At 47.3% G+C, this 21728-nt stretch overlaps 1 protein-coding gene and 1 pseudogene across 10 annotated transcripts in view; one reads left to right on the top strand and one right to left on the bottom strand.

The window, feature by feature from the left end:
* Positions 1–21728, bottom strand: part of CACNA2D4 (calcium voltage-gated channel auxiliary subunit alpha2delta 4) — a 132854-nt gene that overhangs the window by 8197 nt on the left and 102929 nt on the right. For 8 of the 10 annotated variants that reach the window (XM_074871689.1, XM_074871683.1, XM_074871686.1 and 5 more), the window contains 9 exons: positions 19082–19143; positions 18154–18168; positions 16186–16230; positions 15162–15224; positions 9162–9232; positions 8259–8337; positions 6411–6463; positions 5371–5426; positions 3951–3971 (listed from right to left, as the gene is read on the bottom strand). In XM_074871689.1, coding sequence (XP_074727790.1) covers positions 3951–3971; positions 5371–5426; positions 6411–6463; positions 8259–8337; positions 9162–9232; positions 15162–15224; positions 16186–16230; positions 18154–18168; positions 19082–19143 — 465 coding nt within the window. The remainder of the gene's footprint in view (positions 1–3950; positions 3972–5370; positions 5427–6410; positions 6464–8258; positions 8338–9161; positions 9233–15161; positions 15225–16185; positions 16231–18153; positions 18169–19081; positions 19144–21728) is intronic. The other 2 variants (XM_074871681.1, XM_074871688.1) reach the window with 1 other exon arrangement.
* LOC141943698 (uncharacterized) lies at positions 2472–3483 on the top strand (annotated as a pseudogene).

The following is a 21728-nucleotide window of genomic DNA, read 5'->3' on the forward strand; positions in this document are numbered from 1 at the left end:
TGATGGGTAATTTGCATCGCTGTAAAACCCTCGCTGAGGGCTATGGTCTCGTCTCCCTCAACATTGCTGGAGGACACAGAAAGAGGCAGGCACCACTCTGCAGAGCTTGCCGTCTAAACAATGTGGATTACATGAGAGAGAGACAAGATGGATGATTTTCTCTGATTTTTCTCTCCACCATGGTGATCCAGCGGCACAAGACATCCATTAAGAACCAGGAACTGCAGCCCAATCTCCCCTCTGGTGCCTTTCCCAGGTGAATATGATGGGTACTCAAACACCTCCTTGCAGTACAGAGTCCCTGGTAGTTGTGCCTTGGGCTTTTCTTCTGAATTCTCAAAAAATGTCACTCTCAAGACAGCCTCCTACTTAAATCCTTCCAGACTGTGGGACCCACCTTTTAGTATCATGGTTAGGTTCATTTTCCACTGACCCAAAAGCACACAGGACTTGATTTCAGTATGATGCCTTGCTCTGTATTCACCCTGGATTCACACTAAATTAATCAAGTAAATTCATCATTTCAGGGGCCAGCAGCAACTCTGTCACCAGCCAGGAGCTGCCTGGCTGTGCTCTGTCACCACTTGCCATCCCTCTGTGCAAACCCCACACTGCAGAAGCACGGAAAAGCCTCTCCCATTTTTGCTAATGAAGAACGCCTCTGACTAGTACCTGTCACGGGATGAACAGTCCTGAGGACATTCAGGATGAGCAGAAGATCCTGTTACTGAAGTGAATTTCAAAGGCTTAGACATTTCTGATGAAACATGCAGAATATCCCTGTGGTAAGGAGAGAAGCTGCAAACGCTTCCCAGCTCAGACCAGCTCCAGGTCTGGTAACTGTATTCTGGCCAGTGAAGTCCCTGATGGACTAAAGGAGTGTGAGGAACAGAGTGGGAGCACTTTCCTTCAGCCTTAATTCACTAGTGGCTGGGAAAACAGCTCCAAACTCTGAAATCTGGCCACACTAGTGCCCAGACTATTGTAGTCTGTGCCAGGGACAGACCTTCTTAGGGACATGTTTATGGCAAGACCACACATTGGTCCATCAACTACCAACCATCAAAGTTCTTTTGTGTTACCCCTGGATTCACAGCACTGAGTGACCGGGGCTGTCACCGCAGCACAGCTGTTGGTGATGGACTGTGCCAGTTCTTGCTCAGAACAGCTGTGATGACCACAAAGGTGAAAAGGTGACCTGATAAAGTTGGGGCACAACTGCTTGCAAAAATTTAGCATATTGCTCTTGTCAGGAGTGGCAAAGGGTCCTGACATAGCAGAGACTTCATCCAGGTCTTCAATTTTCCCCTGTTCCTGGTAAAGAATGACATCCATCACTAGCTCCAGCTTCCTGGTGTAGTGTCATCAAAGCAGATGGAGTTCAAGCAATATAAAAACCAGTGGTGTGAAGGACGGGGTGCAGGGAGAGGGTGAATGAGACCACTGGCGTGGAAAATATGGGATGGAAGGAGATTTGAGGCCTCCCAGCCTCAGCCAGCGTTGAATCAGGGCTGTCATGCTGGACTTGGTGGGCTTGGAGAACTGGGCCTCAAGGGGAAAGTCAACTAAAGAGACTGCACAATCCACACCCAGGATACGCCTGGCCAGCGCTGCTTGCTGGCCTGACCTGCACACATGGGCAAGAGCTGCACTTCAGCTCCAGACACAGGAGTAGAGCAGCAACGCTTGAGCGGGAGTTCTCGGCCGAACTATGCCGTGGTGGCACTCAGGAGCAGCCAGTGCATCTGGAGGTAAGCAGTGGGAAATGCACCAGGGTTAGTCCCTTCAGGGGCACTTTTGCCACTGGCAGTAGTGCTAAGTCACTCACAGAAGCTGCATTTCTGTTTGAGTCTTTCATGACCATCTGCAATTTGACTTGCTCTGGGTTAACTTCATCACGTGCACCAAGCTGTATTTTTAAACTCTGCTAAATTGGCTTAAGTCCCCTGCACAGACCATCTTAAATCAGTTTCTTGGCACAGGCTAAATGAAAAGAAGCCACTTTAAAATCTCCTAACTTCTGCACAGAGACAAGACCTATGACAGAGATTATGCTTAAGCCTACTGCCACTTAATTTGCTTGGAAGCAATGCAGCTGCAGCAGTATTGAGAAGTTCAGAGAAGCCCAGTAGCATGTACATCATCAGCAAAATGCTTGGGCTGAGCCTCTGCATGCACATGCTGGACATCAAAACGTTATCAGCACTCTGAGAGTCTGGTGGTCAGGGATTAGTAAACAGTCAGAGGAGCTGATAACAAATTGCAAACTTTATAGCAAAGAGTGAGTTAATTCCAGGCTGTCGTTGCTACCATCTGCACTTCCAGAAAGACTTTGTCAGACGTTTGGCAACCAATCCTTCTGAGTAGCAAAGGCAGTCGCCGCGCCTTGTTGTGAACTATACAGTCCAGATTGTGAACTCTTTCCCACCAGCATAAATCATGCACCCAAGTCAGTGGATTTACTCTGGGACATGAGACAAAATCTACCACTTAGTTACAAATAAAACCCACAGAATTTAATCAATTATCTTGTAAAGTATCCTCTGTGTACATTACCATGCACTCAAGAAGAAACTTTTGTGGGATATAGAATTCTAGAAATAGTCCTTTCTAGGCTGCATGCCTTGGCTGAAAGTATTTTTGGCTTAATTAAAAGCTTTCAAACCTGTGGTGATGTCCATAAAAGCAGAAGTCCTTATAAACTCAGAGAGGAATGAGATGCTGAAAGCAGTGAAAAATCTGTGGAAGCAAACATGTCTTCTCACCACCTCTGAAAAACAGATTTGCATGATGAGTGCAGTCTGAATATATTATGCCCATATTCCAACAGCAAGTCTCGCCTTCCCAGAAAGCAAGAGAACTTGGGAGCAGAAATAGGCTCAGCGCTGCAGAGCCAGAGTTGCACAATCAGGCAAGGGTGAGCATTAGATCCCCAGCCATTAATTCCTCCGCATATATCCCTGAATAAATGTGTGCTCAATTTCTCTCTCACAAAATGTCTCCTCTTCATATTTTTTGCATACAACAGCCTTGGCATGCAGTCAAGAAAATGTTAACATCTCTGGCAAAAATCTACAGCCCCTTCTCAACAACATGTGCAATCCATTTCTTTCAGCCCAAACAGTATTCTTTCACCCTGCTACTCCTACCCACGCATGGACACTCATTTTTTTCATCCGTGAACACCCTTTCTTTCTCTTCCTTTTCTTCATACAGTAAAACACATTCCAACTGTCTCTATTTCTCTACCTCTGTCTCACACATACGTCTTGCTGGGCAGAGAGCAAATTGGCAAATATAAGCTAGATATGGAAGCAGGAAGATACAAACACAGCCACAGTCTGGACTCTGTCTTGGAGGGATTTCTAACTTGCCTGTAGGAGTGGATTTATGAGCTAGAGCATATACTTATCAGTTGAACTGCTTGGAATTAGTTCTGCATTATCCTGGAGAACCGGGCTGGGATTCATCAGAAGGAGCTAAGCCATGGGGTGTGGAAAAGAAGACTTAAGTTGCCTCTTAATGACTGAAGTCTATGAGACCCGTATAGTTTTTCCTGCAAGAGGGCACGGGTTGGTCTTTGGTTTTGGCATAACAACTGAAAAGAACGGGACAGCTGCGAAGCAAAGTGAAGGACGTGCCATGGTACACAGGCTACAGGCCCATCTGTGTCATGACTGATGGTGTTGTCTGTGCCCGCAGTCCCTGAGGAGTTTGGTGTGTCCCCTCTTTTATTGACTTCTCAGTGACAGACCTTCAATCACCAGCTCAGCTAAACGAGCAACAGCATTGTGTGCTTCTCTGCAGTGTCAGGAAATTGAGCCAGGCACTGCCTTGTCCCTTTCACACCTTTCTGCAAGTTCACCATTGTCCGAAAGATGGAAAAAAGACTGTTCTAGCCTGGGATTTCTAGATAAATCCTCTTTTCACCATTAAGTCGTTCTACTTACAGTGATGGAAGACAGCCTTGGCTGGAAGAGTCGCATGACACACATACACACAATGAAGATGGAGCCACATGACAGTTTCACATGATGGCAGCACAACGAAGAGATGAATTTGCACACAGCAGTCATGAAGGTGATGTGGGAGAGAGACAAAGAAAGCACAAAAGGAAATGGTGATGAGCAGGGCAGCAGTGAGAATCCCCCTCCCTTTTTCCTCACATCTCCTCAAGCAAAGGCTGAATCAAACTGCAGCCATCTAGCATCCCCAGCAGCTGCCTGCAGGAACACCAGTCCTCCAGCAAGAGCAGTCCCACCTGCAGTGCCACAAGTACCGCACTTGCTCATCTGACTCTTCCTCACTAATTTCTGCATGGAGCCACTCCCATTATCCTGATGCGTGTTAAGCAGCAGCATAGAGGATAGCTGCAACTGTTACCACCATCTCTGGCGATCCTCTTTGGAGGAGGTGAGTGGGACCTAAACAGTACCCAGACATTGGGCTGGTTCTCTGACTAGAAGGAAATTTTGCTTTCTAAAAATTACCGTTTCCCCATTATGCCAGGAGACTTCATTCAGTGCAGAAGACTCAGCCCCACAGTTAGCAGGGAAGGTACCACTGTCTCCACTAAAAGCACTGTAGTGCTGAATAATTAGTGGGGATGTAATAATGGCACCAATGTGGCTGCGCAGAGCACTCCTCACCTTTCCCTTTGGGTCACCTCAGGACCATTAATACCCCCCTGCCTGAAGGGGCAGGGATGGGACTGCAGAGACTCCCGGGATGTTTTTATCAGGCAGCACTGCAGCTGCAGGGCAGATCACTGGATTTCAACCCAGACATACCCCTCTGCTGCACTTTGCTGCTGTGCAATACCATGTGCCATCTTCTCTCTTCCAGAGAGGGTCCACTGGGCAAGTGAATTCCCTCAATGTGTTATTGAACCTTATAGGTTTCTGGCTAGCTTCCTGGGACCCCTGCTAGGTTCCGGAGAGACTGCTGCTCCAGCACTGCTCTGTCCTGTCCTATAGGCCACCCTCAGGAAAGACTGGAAGCCTTTCCAACTGAAAGGGTTTGCAGCTGATGGTCTCTCTCATCCCACAGCACATAGGGTGGGGGCCTCAGAAAGAAGAGCCTTACCTGGCCCCGGCAGCTACCCTGAGGAAAGCAAGCAACATGCTTCGAGTCACACACACCTCACCCTGACTGCTCTGGTGCTGTGGCAGCCTTAAATGGGGGTGGAAATGGGGGGAGATGGGGTGATGGTGGGACCTGGAAGCTGGATTCCAGTGTCCGTGCAGGGAGAGGTGGTGGGGCAGGTGGCAGGCTCCTCGTATGAGGCCAGTCTTCCCCATACAGCTTCTTCTGCCACCAGTGGCGGTAACACTCACGTGCTATGGGGTGGCTGGACTCTTGTGTACTCACCATCTGCCAAGTTGTCTGAGTGCCAGAAGCTACTCATGTTAAACTCCAAAAGGAAGCTGTCAAAAGAGCAAGAACAGAGGATGCTTTTTCAGCCGCCTGGAAGGATGCAGGTGTCAGGGAGATGGCCCCGTCGCCCGGTGAGTATCAGTTCTAAAATGTTTACTACGAATTTGCTGGCAGTGGAAGTCTGAGATTTTTTTAAAAATTTTTTTCTTTTTCCTCTCCACATGATAGAGTGTAGCTCTGTACCATGGGATCTGTACTGTGGAATATATGAATGGGTTTCTTCTTGAAGTACATACTGTGCAGGGGCTTCACCAGCGAAGGAAGGAATGAGTACAGCAGCCCCTGAGGCTGGGAGGGGATTCAGTCACCGTGAGACCCACCTGAGGAGCAGGCACAGAGGGCCATCAGGGAGCCTGTACTCTGGCTACTCAGAGGTAGCTGTACATCACACTGAATTATTCTGTACCAACACTCTCAAGCCCTCGGAGCTGGATCTTTTCCACTCCTCCCCTTTTGCACACCCAGCAACTGAGCAGCAGCACTTTCATCCTAATTTGAGCTTGAACTCTGATTCCCCCCAGCAGTTTGAGGTGAGCCTGAATCTACAGCTTGATTCAAAGGCCTCCCCTCTCTCCTCCCTTGCCTGTCACTCAAAGCTGAGCTCCCTGGCTTCCTTCCTTCAGCCTTTGCCCCCTGCAAAATGAAGGTGTGCATTCACTCACCACGGGCAAAGGAGACAGGCAAAAGGACTCGGCATCAAGGATCTGCACGAGGCCCCGCGAGACCTGAGTCCTATTTCTGACTCCACCACTTTGTACTGAGTGACTTCAGGTAAATCCCAGACCCACTCTGGGCCTCTGCCTCTCAAAATGGGAATAGTAATAGCTTTCTGTCTCCCAGGAGCAAGGCGCTGAGCTGAATGTCAGGAGAAGGCTGAGAGCAATGTCCTACACGGGGGCCTCTGCTTGCAGCTTTCTCAGCTCTCACCCCCATTGGTCTGAGCCTCCCAAACACCCCCATCTTTTGGTACTCACATGAGGAAATCACTGATCAGCCATTTCACTGCAGCTAGAAAGGCATAAATTGGCTGGAGAACAAAAGAAGAAATGAGAAATACCATAAGGATATGGCCAGAGAGTTTATAATTGTTATGCAGAACCCCATGTTTCAGACCAATTCCCTCCACTGATCAGAGCTCTTGAAGACAGGCTGGAAATTCAAGGTCTGGGCATCACTGGAAAATGTTCAAAATACATCAAAAGCCCGCAGAGCTGCCTTGCTACTAATAATATCTTCTCACCCCCTCCTTGTCAGGGTCAGGGAGTTTATCACAAATGTATGAAAGACTTTGAAGATGTAATTGCTTGATGATTTCTCTCCAGTATGGATGACCTTGAGCTCAGAGCAGGAGAGAAACACAGCTAAATGGGACACCACCAGTTTAGGATGCTTTCATGTTCTGACAGCAAGTGGTGTTTCTGGGACAAGTGACAGCATTGCCCAGGATTTAGTATTATCTGCCATTGATTGATTATGTTTAACTGTGCTTTCATCCAGCTTTTCCTCAAGATGGCATGACTTCTATCATCTTCCTTCTCTTCAGCTACAAATTGGAAATCCAGCATTGTCCCAGGGACAATTCATCTGCAGAGTATCCTGCTGCTTCTTTTCTTCCTGGTAACCATGTCTAATTTTCATCTCTCCCTCTTATAATCACGCCTGTATCCTCAAGCCCAAAACAGATGCAGCAGTCACAGAACACAAGATAATATTCCATTACTGCTAACTGACTAATCTTCAGCCAAAATAAGTCAGCAAATAGTAAAATGTATAATGGTTGGGGATTTGACTGATTTTTATGTATGTATATGAAAAATGGACTTTTCTTGTCCAGGGAAAAGGAGAGAGGGCGGTTGAATGCTCACCTTTTTATTCTCTTCCCAATTCACCTCAGTTTTGGCAGCTCATGTTTTGTGACATTTCTTTCAGGAATCAGAATTGGAGGATATGATAAAGCATTTTCACTACAGTCACAGTATTTTATCTATCCAGCTTAAGTACAGCCATTGCAAAAGGAACATATTGTTAAAAATGTAACATGTTGTTAAAGAGTATTTTCTTGAAAATTCTTTTACTGGAAAAAATTACAATGTCACGCTGTAAGAAGTACTTCCAGCACACCACCTTTTAAAGTATCAAAAAATGATCATAACAGTAATAAACACATCCCTGTTTAGGGTTGCTTCAACTACTCTGAAGTGGCCTGAGTGTTGAGTAATCACTTAGTTCTGCCTGTTCAAGGGGAGGTTAGGAAGGTGGAGTGGGGTTAGATTATTAGCTTGTATCAGTCTAAAGAGAGGTTGTACCTGGCTACTGGCAAAACCATTCACTCTGATAGTTTGTTCCCTGGGCTATCAGCATTTCTCAGCAGCTTTAACCCCTCTGTTGCTCCAAGCCCACTCAGGCTTCCCTGAAAGGCTGACAGCTTTCTCCCAGATGCTCTGTTCCCTGACAGTGCAACTCCCCTTTTTGAGCTGCTGAATAAAACCATGCCCTATAAAAGCATTCCTGTTCATCTCAGCTACTAGCTGCTTCCTTGGATTTTAGGAGAATCCTGGCATAGTCTAGTTCCTGTCCTATCTCTGGTCCTTCCAATTTTCAGTGAGATCCTATATGCCAATAGAGAGCCAAATCGGACACCACTGTCAGTGGCCATCACTGCCTCAGAAATCTACCTTAGATGAGTTTGGACATTCCCATCACTTGAAAGCAAACATCTACTACTCTTTTGGGGAATGTGCTACATCAAGGTGTTGGAGATGTCCTAGGGGAAAGCCTCTGCAGCCAAGCTCAGAGAGGGCTGCATGCCAACAGATACGTACGCTGAGCAGAGGCCGGGCACCGCTGCTGTGGTGGTGGTAGGGTACTTTGCACATCGCTTGATAATCATACATGGTCACTCTGCAATCAAAACAAGCAAGCAGTCAAAAGCAAGCGATCCAACTGCTTATGGGACATGCACATCAGCTTTTTCTAAAAGATTTCCTGTATGGAAGAATAAAGCCGTGGCCTGCTTACAGGTGTCTTTGCTGTTTGGCCAGTGCTGGATCTTGCAAAGCAGGAAATACCAGCTCTGGATTCATGTAACTGGGTCAGTACAGGAGGAAATAATGTCCCTAATTTCAGATGGTGAGTAAAGCAGGCTGTGAAGCAGGACAATTACAATCGTAACTACTTCAGATCCCCCTAGTTCCTGTTTACAAACCACTGAAACTCTAAACTCTCTTTTGACATGGGCTGGGGGAGTGGATGGAAATGGACAGAGGTATTTTAGGAGAGAGAGAAATGTGCTCGTCCAGCTGCAACTCCACATCTGGGGTGCTCTCAGACAACTGCCCCTAGAAAGGCTTTCCAAGTGGCAGGAGGAACTGAAGCACTTTATACCCAAAATGCCAAGAAGAGTTCCCCATAGCATCTTGCCCTGGAAAAGACAGAGGAGCAGCTGCTTTCTAGCCACATGGAGATGGGGAATTACTGTCTCTCTCGGTGCTTTGTAGCAGGTGGAAGAGCAGGAGATGAGGAGAAATGGGGTGTGTGGTGATGATGGCTGAGCGAGTCAGGGGAGGGGACAGGTAGCTAAAGGAGCTCTTGTATCAAAATAAGAGAGTCACATGCATCAGCACGTGCATTTTCCCCTGCTCAGGTGCTGCTTATGGGGACCAGTATGCTCTGACCCACACACCACCTGAAGAAAGAGAAGTACAGCATGGAGATCCCCCACTTACCGCCTGAACATGCCCATGTTTATCAGCTGGGTCATTACTGAGCCATCCACTGCACCAAAAAATTTTCCAATCTGCGAGCACAAGAAAGAAAAACCAGAATAAACTGACAACAGTAAAATTTCCAAACGCTCCATGGCTCCAGCCAATTCGGTCTGTCTGGAGGCCTACTACATATAACGAGTGTTTTATAAGGAGGTAATGTCGAGCTTTGTCCTTTGGCTGGCTGGAAAGCTTGAGGGATGACTTCCCCTATCACCAGCTGGGCATGCTGCACTGTTCCTACCATGCTTGGAAATTATTTAGCCCACGTAAGTCCTTGCAGCTTGTGACAAAAAAAAGGCAGACTCTCAGGCTGCAGAGACCCAGGCACTTTGACTCACTGGAAGCCTGGGCTTGCCTGTAGGTTTTTGTGAATCCACGTTCTCTGGATCTGAACACCTGAGTCTCTTCCACTTGAGCCTCTCTGCTAGCCCATGGCCGCAGTGGCTTCGGAAACCTCTGGTCTCCTGCTGCCCTAGGCAAACTGACCCACCATGTGTAAGTGTGCTGTACATATTTATTTAGGTAGCAAACGCAATTTTACAACTCACTGCTGTGCAAGTTCCAAGCAGGCAAGTAATCCAAACAGCACAACACAAAACAGTCCATCCGTTTAGCTTACACACTATGCACTGGCACAGTCAGAGCTGTTGCACAGGCTCCACTCTAGCAAAAGTTGCATTTGGGGAGTAACAACCCCAAAATCCCACTTGCATGCCTGGACTAAAAGCAGAGCTTGTGGCCCTCTGCTCCCATTTATGTTTTGGAGTCAATAACCTCAAATACAGTCTGAATCCAATTCTGGGAACCACTGCTTTAAATACTTCTTCAAACAAACAACAGTTCTGGCTTTCCTGATTACTAAACCATGACAAATCTATTGCAAAAATGCTTCAAATCTGCCAAGTCCACTGCTTTGTTTGCAAGCAAGTAAATAAAATACTCATAAATAATAAAAGCGCAGATACGAGCTGTCCTCCATCTATTTTCCTGGCTCATGGGTCTTGACACAGTAAATAGCTCACATATGTTATTCACGCAGTTTGGGGGGACATTCTACTTTTCCATTGATAGGCTAGCAGTCATTTAGCACGTATTAGCAGATGACAGATGACTTCATTTATTTGAGTGGGGCATTTCCACTAAAAAAAAAAACCCTTAGGCAGATTTACCTAAATTCATATGGTAATCATTTAATGGTAGTGTTACATGGTTATGAGTCTCTTCCCAACAGGCTTCAGAAGGTGTTTCACTGTATAAATCGATAAATAACATGAACTCCCCTTTGAGCATTTAGGCTGTAATCATCTCAGACATAGTCAAATGTGTCTGAGCAAGCGCTAACTTTTTTTACCTCCCTCGCTCTTTCAATCTGATTAGGGTGGTGAGGAGGCCAGCTGCTTCTATTTAATCCAGCCTGCAGTACCAGCAGGAGCCAGAGTGGTGGGATCTAACGCAGTGCAAGCTGCAGCTGGTGTGACAAGGGGAGGGGCCTGCTCTGTCCAAAGATGCTGATATCTGGCCGAATTTCTCCAGGTAGGCCATCATTCCTATAGGTACAACTATGAGGAGCTATTAGTGTAACTGAGAGTAAGGCCTAGGGAATGTGTTCAGAAAAGCATCAGCAAACTGGCCTTTAACACCGAATCAGACATTCAAAGCTTGGTGCTCTTTTAGGTAGCTGTGCAGGTAGTAACACAGGAAAGCATCACTTGGCAGAAACCAAAGCAGTCCTTCACTGAAGCGACGTTTTGCAAAGCAGCTCTCATTACAACCTGCTTCCTCCAGTGACTAGCTGCTACTCTCCCAGACATCCCTCTGCTGTGTTTCTCCTAACTCCCAGCTCTGGACAGGTTTCCACAGGCCTTTGCTACTTCAGAGGTTCACAGCACAAAGCATCGCCTCTGACATCCTGCATGACACATGCTGTATCACATCCCCCTGCAGCTGAGAACGCACAAACGCATATGCAGGCTACGCACAGGAAAGAGATGCATCCTGGAGCACACAAATGCCTCAAAAGGTACATCACTGCTCACAGACATATATGTGTTCATGCTTTGCTGGTTCATTGAGCAATTTGCATTTTTGGTACACACAAAAGCTGTAGAAAAATGGGATCTGCCAAATGGGCCAGGCTTTGGGTGAGCCAGCGGCCTCCTCACTGCATGGCTCAAACAAGGCCTGCCCTTGCTTCCCCACAGCCTCTGCTCAGCCCTGGTGGGATCTTGGTCTTTTAGCTGCCAGCCTGGACCCTGTCCCCAGAGTCCCACCTGGGCAGAGCTTGCAGACATACCCTGCATGATGCCTCAGGGAGAAGGCAGCAGTCCTACAGAAAGAGGTTTACTGAGCGATTAGTGAGCAAGGGGACATCTGGATGCAGGGAGCTCCAGACCTGTGATCTGCAGCTGTGCCTCCGGCTGGCAGCAAAAGGTGGCTAAAAAGTTCGGGGTGGTCGTGGGGCCACTGCTGCAAACATCAGCAGAAACATAGCACTGTAGCCCAGAGCAGCCCACCCTGAAGCACAGTCTAGGCTTGATACTTTCCCTTCCTCTCCTGCCCTAGATCAACTAGTCCTCTCTCTCACTCACCCCCTTCTCCTGGCTCTGGCTATTAACCCTTTGGTCCCTCTGTGATGAGTCTGGATGGGGAGATTAGCCCGAATTAAGATTACCCATTCTTCCCCAGGTAATCCTGAAGGGAATTTCCAACTCATCACTCATTAAAATCCTGAGTCCTTCTTCTGCTGTGGCTTCTGGCTGCTGGTAAACTTCCTGCCACCTTCAGGCAGAGGTTATTAGGCTGATCCCCCATCCTGATCCCCCATCCCAAGGACAGAGGGGAGCAGAGCCTGAGGCAAGCTGTCCTCACCCTGTTCCTGCATGAAGCTGCTCTGGTTTCCAGTGTGGTCACCCAGGGAAGGAGGTGCGGCCAGCAGGCAGCCCTGGGCAGGCAGTGGGCTGAGCGCATTGTAAAGCACCACAGCCCCAGGGGAGTGAGCAGAGATGGAGCAAAACATCTCAGAGCCCCCAGAGTGGGGGCTGACACCAGCTGCTGACCCTGGGGCTGTAAGGCCACAGGCACTTTGGCACCTCTCCACTATTCTTAGCTTGCACTTTGCCCCAGAAAGCTGGTGGTTTCAATGTGAAAGCTCCTCTGCTGCCTTCCTTGGGGAAGTGGGGACGTGTGTGGGGCCCTGCTTGTGCTGGAGCCGCCACAGCCAGCACAGCTCAGTGAGGTGCATGGCTCTTGCCTGTGCACCCTTGCTGCTTCGGCATCCAATAAACTCACTCCCATCTCAGCTGGTGGGGCAGAACAGGCAGCATGTGGGCAGGCTGCCCTTCTCCCCGCTGCTGGGCTGAAACGCTTACCCAGACATCTGAGTCGAAACGCTGACCCAGGCAGCTGAACCGCTCTTGCTGGTCCTGGTGTCTGGTATGAGGCAGGGAGGGAGGGCAGTGAACTAGCTCACTTTTCCAGAAAGGCAAAATATCCACAAAAATCCAGGTATGGGGTTTTTTTGGCATTATGTTAAAGGATGCTCTGAGGGAAGAGTGTGGGATGGGGCAGGAAAGGCCACATAGCAGCAAGTGGTCCCACACAGCAACATCCAGGTGGCAAGCCTATGAAATGCAGGGCATTGATTTAATGCTGCTGCTGTCTTGAATTCCCTGTAGGGTTTAACAGTGTGGACACTCATGATGCCACTGTCAAATAAAAGCTGTAACTGGAACAAGATAAAGAAATCAGAAGAAAAGTAGTGGTGGACTCTCCGAGGTCAGGGGAGGTAACAGCTGGAGGAAATGACAGCCCTGGTGCCTGCCGAAATGCCTCATCTTGGAGGCATGTGGATAATGTTTATAATTTACACAAATCCACTATAATGCCATGTTTCTGCTAGTCAGGTCTTTCAGAGACGAGCTTTTGGAAAAACCCATTTTCCATAAGATGCAGGAAAAATACAGAGACAGAGCCCAGGAGGGCAGTGCTGAGAACAAACAGTAGAGGTGGGAGCTAAAGGGTGTAGTTGCCTTTATGTATGGACACATGCCATAGGCCTCAGTAAAGCACCTTTGAAAATGTCATGGGGGTCAGAGAAGGAAACAGCACTTCCTAAGACTACCAGCACATCCTGAACATGCAAAAGACCTGGCCTCCTAGAGCAGGGAGCCAATACAACTTTACAGCATTTTCCTCCCTTATTTTTCAAGTTTTCTTTGCTTTTTTTTTGGCACACCACGTCATTGAAGGGGCACTTTTACTGGAATATTCAGTGTGCTGACAGAAAAGAGGTTAGTTATTCCTTGCAATATGCCCCCTCTTGATATCTGTCTGTATCACCCCCTGGTGCCACTGTGTTGCTGATTCATTTTGCTTTGTGAGTCTCAATAGTTCTCATCTTGGCCTCTCTGAACTTACTGTGCAGTGCCTGCAGAATTCACGATCTCACCTTTTTCTTTTGCCAGCCTATTCTGAATATGCTAACCAACACAAGTCCAGATGGGAAACCATGGGACTCATATAGCTGACGTTTTCCATCTAAATATCCGTCTAAAAATTCCTCTTCTTTCTTTTCTGCCCCAGCTACTTTGAGATCAATGACACTACTTCACACTTCACACCTTAACCAGAACTTCTTTAACAGCCTCTTGTAAGGGACTCTGTACAAGGCTTTTAGAAAAACTGAAATGTAGTAGGTCATCCATTCTCCCTTATCTCCTGATTTACTTACACTTTCAAAGAATTATAGCTCATAAGAGATTTTCTTCCCTTATAGAAGCTGTGCTGCTTGTCCCAATCACATCCATTTGGTGTTTTGTTACTTTAATTTTAATTTCCATTTCAACCTGTTTCTCACATCTTCAAGAAAGTAATTTCTGGGATCAGATCTACTGCCTTCTGGAAATACACATATAGTATTTGTTAACTCCAGTACTATGGCAATTTAAATGAAACTCCACACTTCTGTCAGTAACAAAACCGCTTCATTTCCCATTTCTTCTATAAGCCCACTTTAGCTATTGACTTATTGCTTTGTATTTTATGAGACTGTTCCAACACATCACTTTCCGACATCCAAATCCACGGCCTTTCATTATTTTGAAACAAATAGCTCTGTGGTGAATTTACTGGAGAGCAGAAAAGTATAGCTAAACCATGCAGTGTGTGGTAGTGTCAACTTTTCCCAGGCTGCACTGGATGTCACATCACAACTGTGCCCCTTCAGCTCCCTAGAAATGGTCATGGAGATGCTGGCAGCAGCAGGAAAGGAAGAAGTTTTTATTTTTATTACTATTCTGAGTCTTTTTTCTTACTCTTTTCATGTCTGCAAGTTCAGTAAATCCTCCAGTTCTTTAAGTGTGCTCCTGTTTCTAATTTGCTTAAATGATTTCATCTTCATTTTTGCCTTTGGCATTTTGCTCTGACCATCCCCTCAGTTTTCTTTCCTGAAGAATGCCTGCTCTGACTTCAGAGGTGCTCAAAAGCACTGCTCCCTTCCCTTCCCTTCCCTTCCCTTCCCTTCCCTTCCCTTCCCTTCCCTTCCCTTCCCTTCCCTTCCCTTCCCTTCCCTTCCCTTCCCTTCCCTTCCCTTCCCTTCCCTTCCCTTCCCTTCCCTTCCCTTCCCTTCCCTTCCCTTCCCTTCCCTTCCCTTGCCACGCCTGTCTTCTGGGACTGTCTCAGATCATCTTTCAGTAGCATCTGTGCTGAGGGAAAGGAGTCTAATTTCCTCACTTCTGATAAAAAGATATTTTGACTAGTTCCTTCCTTATCACTGCAAACTCCTTCCTCACCTAGGATGTGCTGTCACTCTGCCGGGAGGCTTCCCCCTCACCGCACAGCTGAATTTAATTACACCGCGGCCACCCTTATTACACAATTGAACTTCATTTGTTTTAACCAGCTCTGGAGGGTTATTTAGGAACAAGCCAAGCACATTTTCCTCCTCTTATGCTCTCTTACCTCTGAAGGTCTTTTGGAAATGAGTATAAAGCCGTTATTATCAATGAGGAAGCAATTCAGTATCTGCAGAGATGAAAGAGAAGCAACATTAAAGACAGCTTTTCCCATGGTTGTCTGGTATGTACCACTGTGTGCAGGATGGAGTGGTGTGGGCTTGTGCTTATGGCAACAGCCTCGGCATTTCCATGCCTAGCCCTACGGCTCAGCTACCACGGGTTTTACACAACTGACTTTTCCCTCTGCCTCCATTTTGAGGTATTTAGTTTGTGAGCTGTCTGTGACAGAGACTGTCTCTTGACAGGGCTGTGTGCAGGCCTAGCAGGCTGTGAGCCACACTTAAGAAGACAAGGCATTCTGCAGGAAGAGGCAGGATATTTGAACAGCACTTCTCTTTAATAAAAGGGTATCTAATGCTTTCCATTGTCAGATTTCAGGTATTATAACCGCTCATGAAATAACCCTCTCCTCACCACTGAGTATCAGTGCTGGTCTTATTTTTGTTTTGCAGAGCAGGAAATGGAGGCACAGAGTTTAGATGAAAACCTTTAAGTGTCACAGGTAAAAACTAGGATGCCGAGGAAATCCTATATGAATATGGAATGAAAGTTCTCTGGTGATCCCACTCTCCAGGGCAGAGGAGCTCCTGTCCCAAATATGCCTGAGACCCAGGTTGAAGCAGTGATGTAAATCCAAAGAGGATTGTCCAGCACGCATGTCGTGCTGACAGCCACTCTCTTTGGAAGAGCTGGGATGCCAGTGAGACAGCCTTAGAGAAGATGGACTCTCCTGAGAGTCACTGGCTGGAATCCCCATGCCCCTGCCCATGCTCAGCTGACATCTCACAGCTGAGGGAAGGACCTAAACTGCAGGTTTGTCTCAACAGCAAGAGGTCCTGCCCCAACTGTGCAACCTCTTGTGAGGAGATGACAGACAATACCATTTTTTGGGGGAGACAGACATCTCCACAGAGCAGGTAGTCAATCACACCCATCACAGGTACAGAGAATAAATCTGGGCAACTTACGTCATCCTGACAGCTTAGCGGACAGGCACCATCCAAGGCACTGCACTAGAAAGGAAATGCAGGGAATTAACCATGGGCATGATCTCATCTCACAGTCTCCACCTTGGGACTACTGAGCTAAAGGTCTCCAGCATCCCATAGCTCTGAGTTTAGCTGGTTTTTCCACTGAGATGGGCTCTAAGGCATGCACAGGTACCATCCTCCAAGTTGGGCACTCAGGGGCTCTGCGTACTCCCCACCTCTCGGAGCAATGTCCCCTTTGCTGAGGGCTCTGATCCTGCACCTGCCTCCCTGACACACTTCCCGCAGTACCTATGCACTTTGAGCAGAGGTGGCACTTATAAAGAAAGGGGGCAGCATCAAGCTCTCTGGCTGCAAAAGCAAAAGTTATTGTGCACCAGTGGTAAACTAGCATGCATTTCAGCATCTGCTAGTATCTGGACTAAACACATGGCATGGTATTTTAGATCATGATTCTACTCAGGCAGGGATTTTTTGTTGTTGCTGTTTGTTTCTTTATTCTCCAGGCAGCTAATGATAAATAGGATGTGAATGGTGCTCATGTAGCCCAAGGCAGCATCCATTTGTTTCATTTAGGATTTCTGTGTACTGGACTTGACATGTGTTTCACAACACTGAACCGGGTGGAGACATGAGGGGTTAAGTGGTGAGTAACAAAGCCCTTCAGGTGCTTATTGATTTCATAATTGTTCTGAGTTTGCTGTGGCTGCCTGTGTCTCTCTCCCTGTGTTACTTTTTAATGCTATTTTCTCTAGTAGTGGAGGGAAGAAAGCTGACATGGTGTTGCCATTTCTGTACACAGAGTCCCTTTCCTGACAGAGGTTTTCTGCGGTCAGGGAAGGACACTGACGTGTGGACTAGCCTGTCTGCTCTCAGCCAGCTGCCCTTCTGAAAAACCCTTATACATAAGCCTCAGCCCCCTTTCTGGATGATTCTCAGTAACAAGAGTGAATTTGCCATTTCAAACCACAAGAAGATCATTGCTTTCAGTTAGAATTTGTTTCTCCTCTTGAGTTTTGCAGAACAAAACCAATAGGTCCACGTTTCTATCCTTCCGCTCAACTTCAGAGGAGGCTTGGAGATGCCTGAGTTTGTTTCAAGCCCTGGGGCTTTGCGATACTGCCTGCTCATGCTCCAGCTCTGACTGTTTTTTTGATGGTCTAGGGATGATGGTTTAAAAACATCCCTTTACTCAAAGTTGCAAGCATCATCTCACCCCTGCCTTGCCACAAAGCAGCATTGGGTTGTTTTGTCTCCCTGGATGTATGTACAGAGGAGGCCCTGTACCCTGGTGGGTTTCTTCCTTTGGTCAGCAGAGAAATATGGTCACAATGAACCACTATTATCACCTTGGGGGATAACCAATACAGACCCCAGAGCTCAGAAATCAGAGCAGAAACCCAGGTAAACCAGAGTGGTTTCCCACAAGAAGGGCCCGTGTCTCACACCATCTTCCTCAGCAGTGTGAGGACTAAGTCTCTCCACCACTGCTCTTCCAGACCTGGAGAAGCTCCAGCAGTGCCCGGTGCTGGGCTGGCCATGCAGCAGCAGGAGCATGGTGAGGAGCGTGATCTGAGGGCACTGGCAGCTTGCAGGGAGCCCCTGCGGAGGGAAGCAGAGCTGAACCTGAGCTTCCCAGTTGCTCTGAGACCACATCTACTGCCTTATGGCACAGCTCCCTCCTCAGAGATCAGCCTACCTCACAGTTTCCTCCTGCTGTTGGTCAGGTCTCTGAAATGCTGTGACCCAGAGCTCTTTCAGCTTTGCCAAAGACACTTAATTACTGTGAAGACAAACACAGCCTACAACAGGCTTGGACTGTCTCCAGTGACTACAGACAAGGGACAGTGCCTAAAATACACTGGCACATAAACGACACAATTACGAAGCCGAGTTGCGGCGAGGCACGCTGGGATGCCTCCCTGTCCCCAGCTTTTGTCTACTTACATCACTGTCATTGGGCTGGGAGACGGGAGGCACAGCGTGGACATCCAGAGCGGCACAGCATGTGGTGAAGCGGGAGAGAGAGAGAGAAAACAAAATCTGTTAGTCATTCCTCTGTCAAACGGCAGTCACGTCCTGGGAAACCATACGCAGGCTTTTTTCATACCAGCACCTACCAGGGCTGCAACATGCAGGCACTTGGCACACAAGTCTCCTTTCAGCTTCTTTAATAAGCCTTCCCAGTTTCACTGAATGCCCATGGGGGCTTGTTTGTGTGAGAACTGCCTGGGTATGGCCCTCAGGAGATTTTTAAAAACAAAGCTCTCTGCTGATGCTTCAGGATGTGCTCACATGCTTTGCAGAAGTCTTTTTAGCTCAGCTTAGGTTTATGTGATCTCTCACCTGCGAGGATGCTCCTGCCACTATGGCGAACTCTGGACTTTTCCTCTTGCTTTTTCCAGCAAGAGTGCCCCAAATTAGGATAACACTGAAAGCTTATCCCTGGAGCAAATAATTTTTATTTTGGCAAGCTGGTAGAATTTTGTTACCTTTATCAAGATGTAAGAGAGGGCAGTAGATAGTTTTTACATGTGCTCAAAATTGCAGATTTCCGTGAGGTTTCTGAAAGGCTGAATGAGCACAAACATATTTCCACAATTAAATGTGTCATTTGCAGCAGAGCTAATGCCAGGCCAGGATGCTGACACTGTCAACATGGCATTTGCAGAACAGACTCATGGCTCACATGGCATTAGTGCCGTCAAAGGATTACAGAAATGTGTGATTTCAAACTAATCTACTTCATAAAACTTTTAATATGAATTTCACAAAAGCCCTCAGCAAAATGCCATCATATGTGATGTAACATAGCATCTACCTAGCTGATGAAGAGCATTAAATTGTCTCTATGCATGACTGCTGATGCTCCTACCTGTTGTGTGGCCATCCAAAACTTGTGTTGGAGCAACTCCAGCTTAATTTGTACACCCACCGCTAAAGGAAAAAAAAGGGGGGGAGGATGAAAGGAGGAATGTGCAAGAGAGAGAAAGACAAACACAAGTTAATAAAGGAGGAGTAAATATTCGCCCGAAGTGATGGGATGGAAATTGCAATTGCAACCTGCTTCCAGTGTGAATGGTAAGTATCGGGGGATCAGCGCTGAGTCAGGCTGCCAAGTGAGAGTCAGAGGTTTAACAAGGTAGAGGAAAAGGGGACAATGACTGTACTGAGGTACTGACACCTCCCTCCCACTAAACACTACGGAGTTACAAACAAATTAACAACAAAAAAAAAAATCCCACAAAACCCCCCCAGGAGAGCGAGCGCATGACCTTTCATCTTTGTCTTTTGTAGATTTGCCAGGCCAGAGCAGATGTTTCTGATCACCCCAGCCTCAACTCCTGCACCACACAGCATCCATCAGAAATAAAGTAGGCCAGTGTGAGGAAGGGATTCATTCGAAAATCCACCTGTCTCAAGGGGACACCACAGCAATTTAGATTGCTCCTAAGCCACTACAAAAGCACAAAAATACGAATGTCACTTGCCAGAAAAGTGTTGATTAGAAGTAGTGCTTTGGTACCCAGTCCTAGCCTAGTGCATGCTGGGCTAAGCAAAAGGGTGTGTGTTTCTTAATGAAGTGCGTCCTAATTTCTTGGCTTAATTTCTCTTCTATTCCCAGCATCATATTGCTGAAGTAAGGCATAGCGCCACAGGAGAAGAAACGGTGCAGGATCTCCCCGACAGAATAACCTAGCCGTCCCCAGGTGGGTTGCCTACAAGCAAACGTAATAACCACGCAGTCATGCGCATCCTAGCATGGTGACGGGGAACAACAGGGCTGTGTGACAACTAGTTGAACCCAAGAGCTCTGCAGGAATTACAGCCTCAAGCAGGACCTTGAAATAGAATATAAAGTGCAAGTGAGGGAGAAAAAGAAGTACAGAGAGGGAGAGTTTGAGTCTTTTTTCACAACCACCAATATCGGGCGGATGAAGTGTTGCTGTTTCTACAGATTTCCTCTGAATTAGCAGCAGCTTCAAAGGGGGGAACAGATCCTTTAAATCTGAATCATGCCGTGTGGGTGCTTTTAACTTAACAGTATGATCTGATGCTCTAATTCAGATGGGTATGAATTAAAACTGGAGTATGCAATGGTGTATTTTCTTGCAGCAGGTACAAGAGACCCTGGCACCTACCATCAGCTCTGCCTTTTATACCAGTGTCCTTGTCACATTCCCACTGCTGGTACATCTTACAAAATCCCATTCACAGGCACATTTCTTATCCAGCTCTCCCTGCTGCAGACTGAATCTGCCTGCCTGTACGTGGGGGTAAGGAATGATTTTGTAGAGCTGCCTTGCCCTAAGCCTTGCAGAGCACAAACCAGACAAGACAAAGTATGGAAACAAAGGAGGAAGGACAAGGCTGAGTCCAGCCCAGGTGAAGATTCATCAGCTTCAGCGGGGCTATCACCGGCATGGTTTGGCTTGGTGCCCACAGTGACAAATCGGCAGTCTGTGACAGAAGGCAAATGGTGCTGTTGCTGCTGAGTCCGATGGCCCACGCATCTGATTTGGTATGTAGCTTTAAATAAATTCATAGTTATCCTTTAAAACCATCTCAAGAAAGAGTTATTCCCCTTATCACAGCAGATCACATCAATGGGACTGAGCATTGCCCAGGACATATAGTTTTTATGAGACTTGAAGAGGAGTTGATAGCTACATAACACCTTGCCATGCAGAGACTTGCTCAATGGCTCATGCCTCTGCCCAGGATGTATGTACTGAACTTGGACAGAGTTGCTTGCAACATGAGGAAGGAGAATACGTGAGGGTTCGCACTGGTGGCTGGTGGTTGGGACAGAAAGCAGAGTCTCCCAGCTCTCTTCCTCTTTCCACATCACTCACAGCCATGTCTAACCTGTCTGTACCATCTGTCAGCAAGCCTTGTCTTTTAGACGCAGTCTTTGCAGTTCTAGCCTCCCTGTAGGGCTTGCGCTTACTCATCTTCTCTGCACTATCCCTTTCTTTCCTTCCCAGTGGTCCAGCACACATTTCTAGCTATTCCCCATGGAGCTGCGGTGAGCACCACTCTCACACCATGGGACAGTCTGAAAAGGTGATTGAAAGCAAAGCTGGGGGTTATTCTGCCTGGCAGCCAGTTTTGTCTGTCTGGATGGTACCCATCACAGGGAACCATACTAGAGGGATTACTCCATGCTTCTGCCTGGCAGCACCACTCCTCACCAGCCGGTGTGGATTGGCAGCTCCCGGCAAGAACTGTGAGAAACTTCCACACATTCAGGTGACCTGAGGAAGACATGGGAGCTGAGGACAAACAGGTCACAATCACTCTCCCGGTGCTAGTAACAAATAGTTGCCTGGGTGCCTTCAGGCTGTTGGTGAGGCCAGGGAGAAAGGAGGAAAGCAGTGATTCAGTCCGAGCTAAGGATGATGCTACAGCTCAGGTGAGAGGGAGAAAACTGGAATAAACCCCTCTCCGATTGTTCCAAAGTATAACTGATTGTTAATGAGCTTTTCACCCTGGTGGCAAAGAGTATGCTGCATGAGCGG

This window comes from Strix uralensis, chromosome 5 (genome assembly GCF_047716275.1).
Source record: "Strix uralensis isolate ZFMK-TIS-50842 chromosome 5, bStrUra1, whole genome shotgun sequence".
Lineage (NCBI taxonomy): Eukaryota > Metazoa > Chordata > Aves > Strigiformes > Strigidae > Strix > Strix uralensis.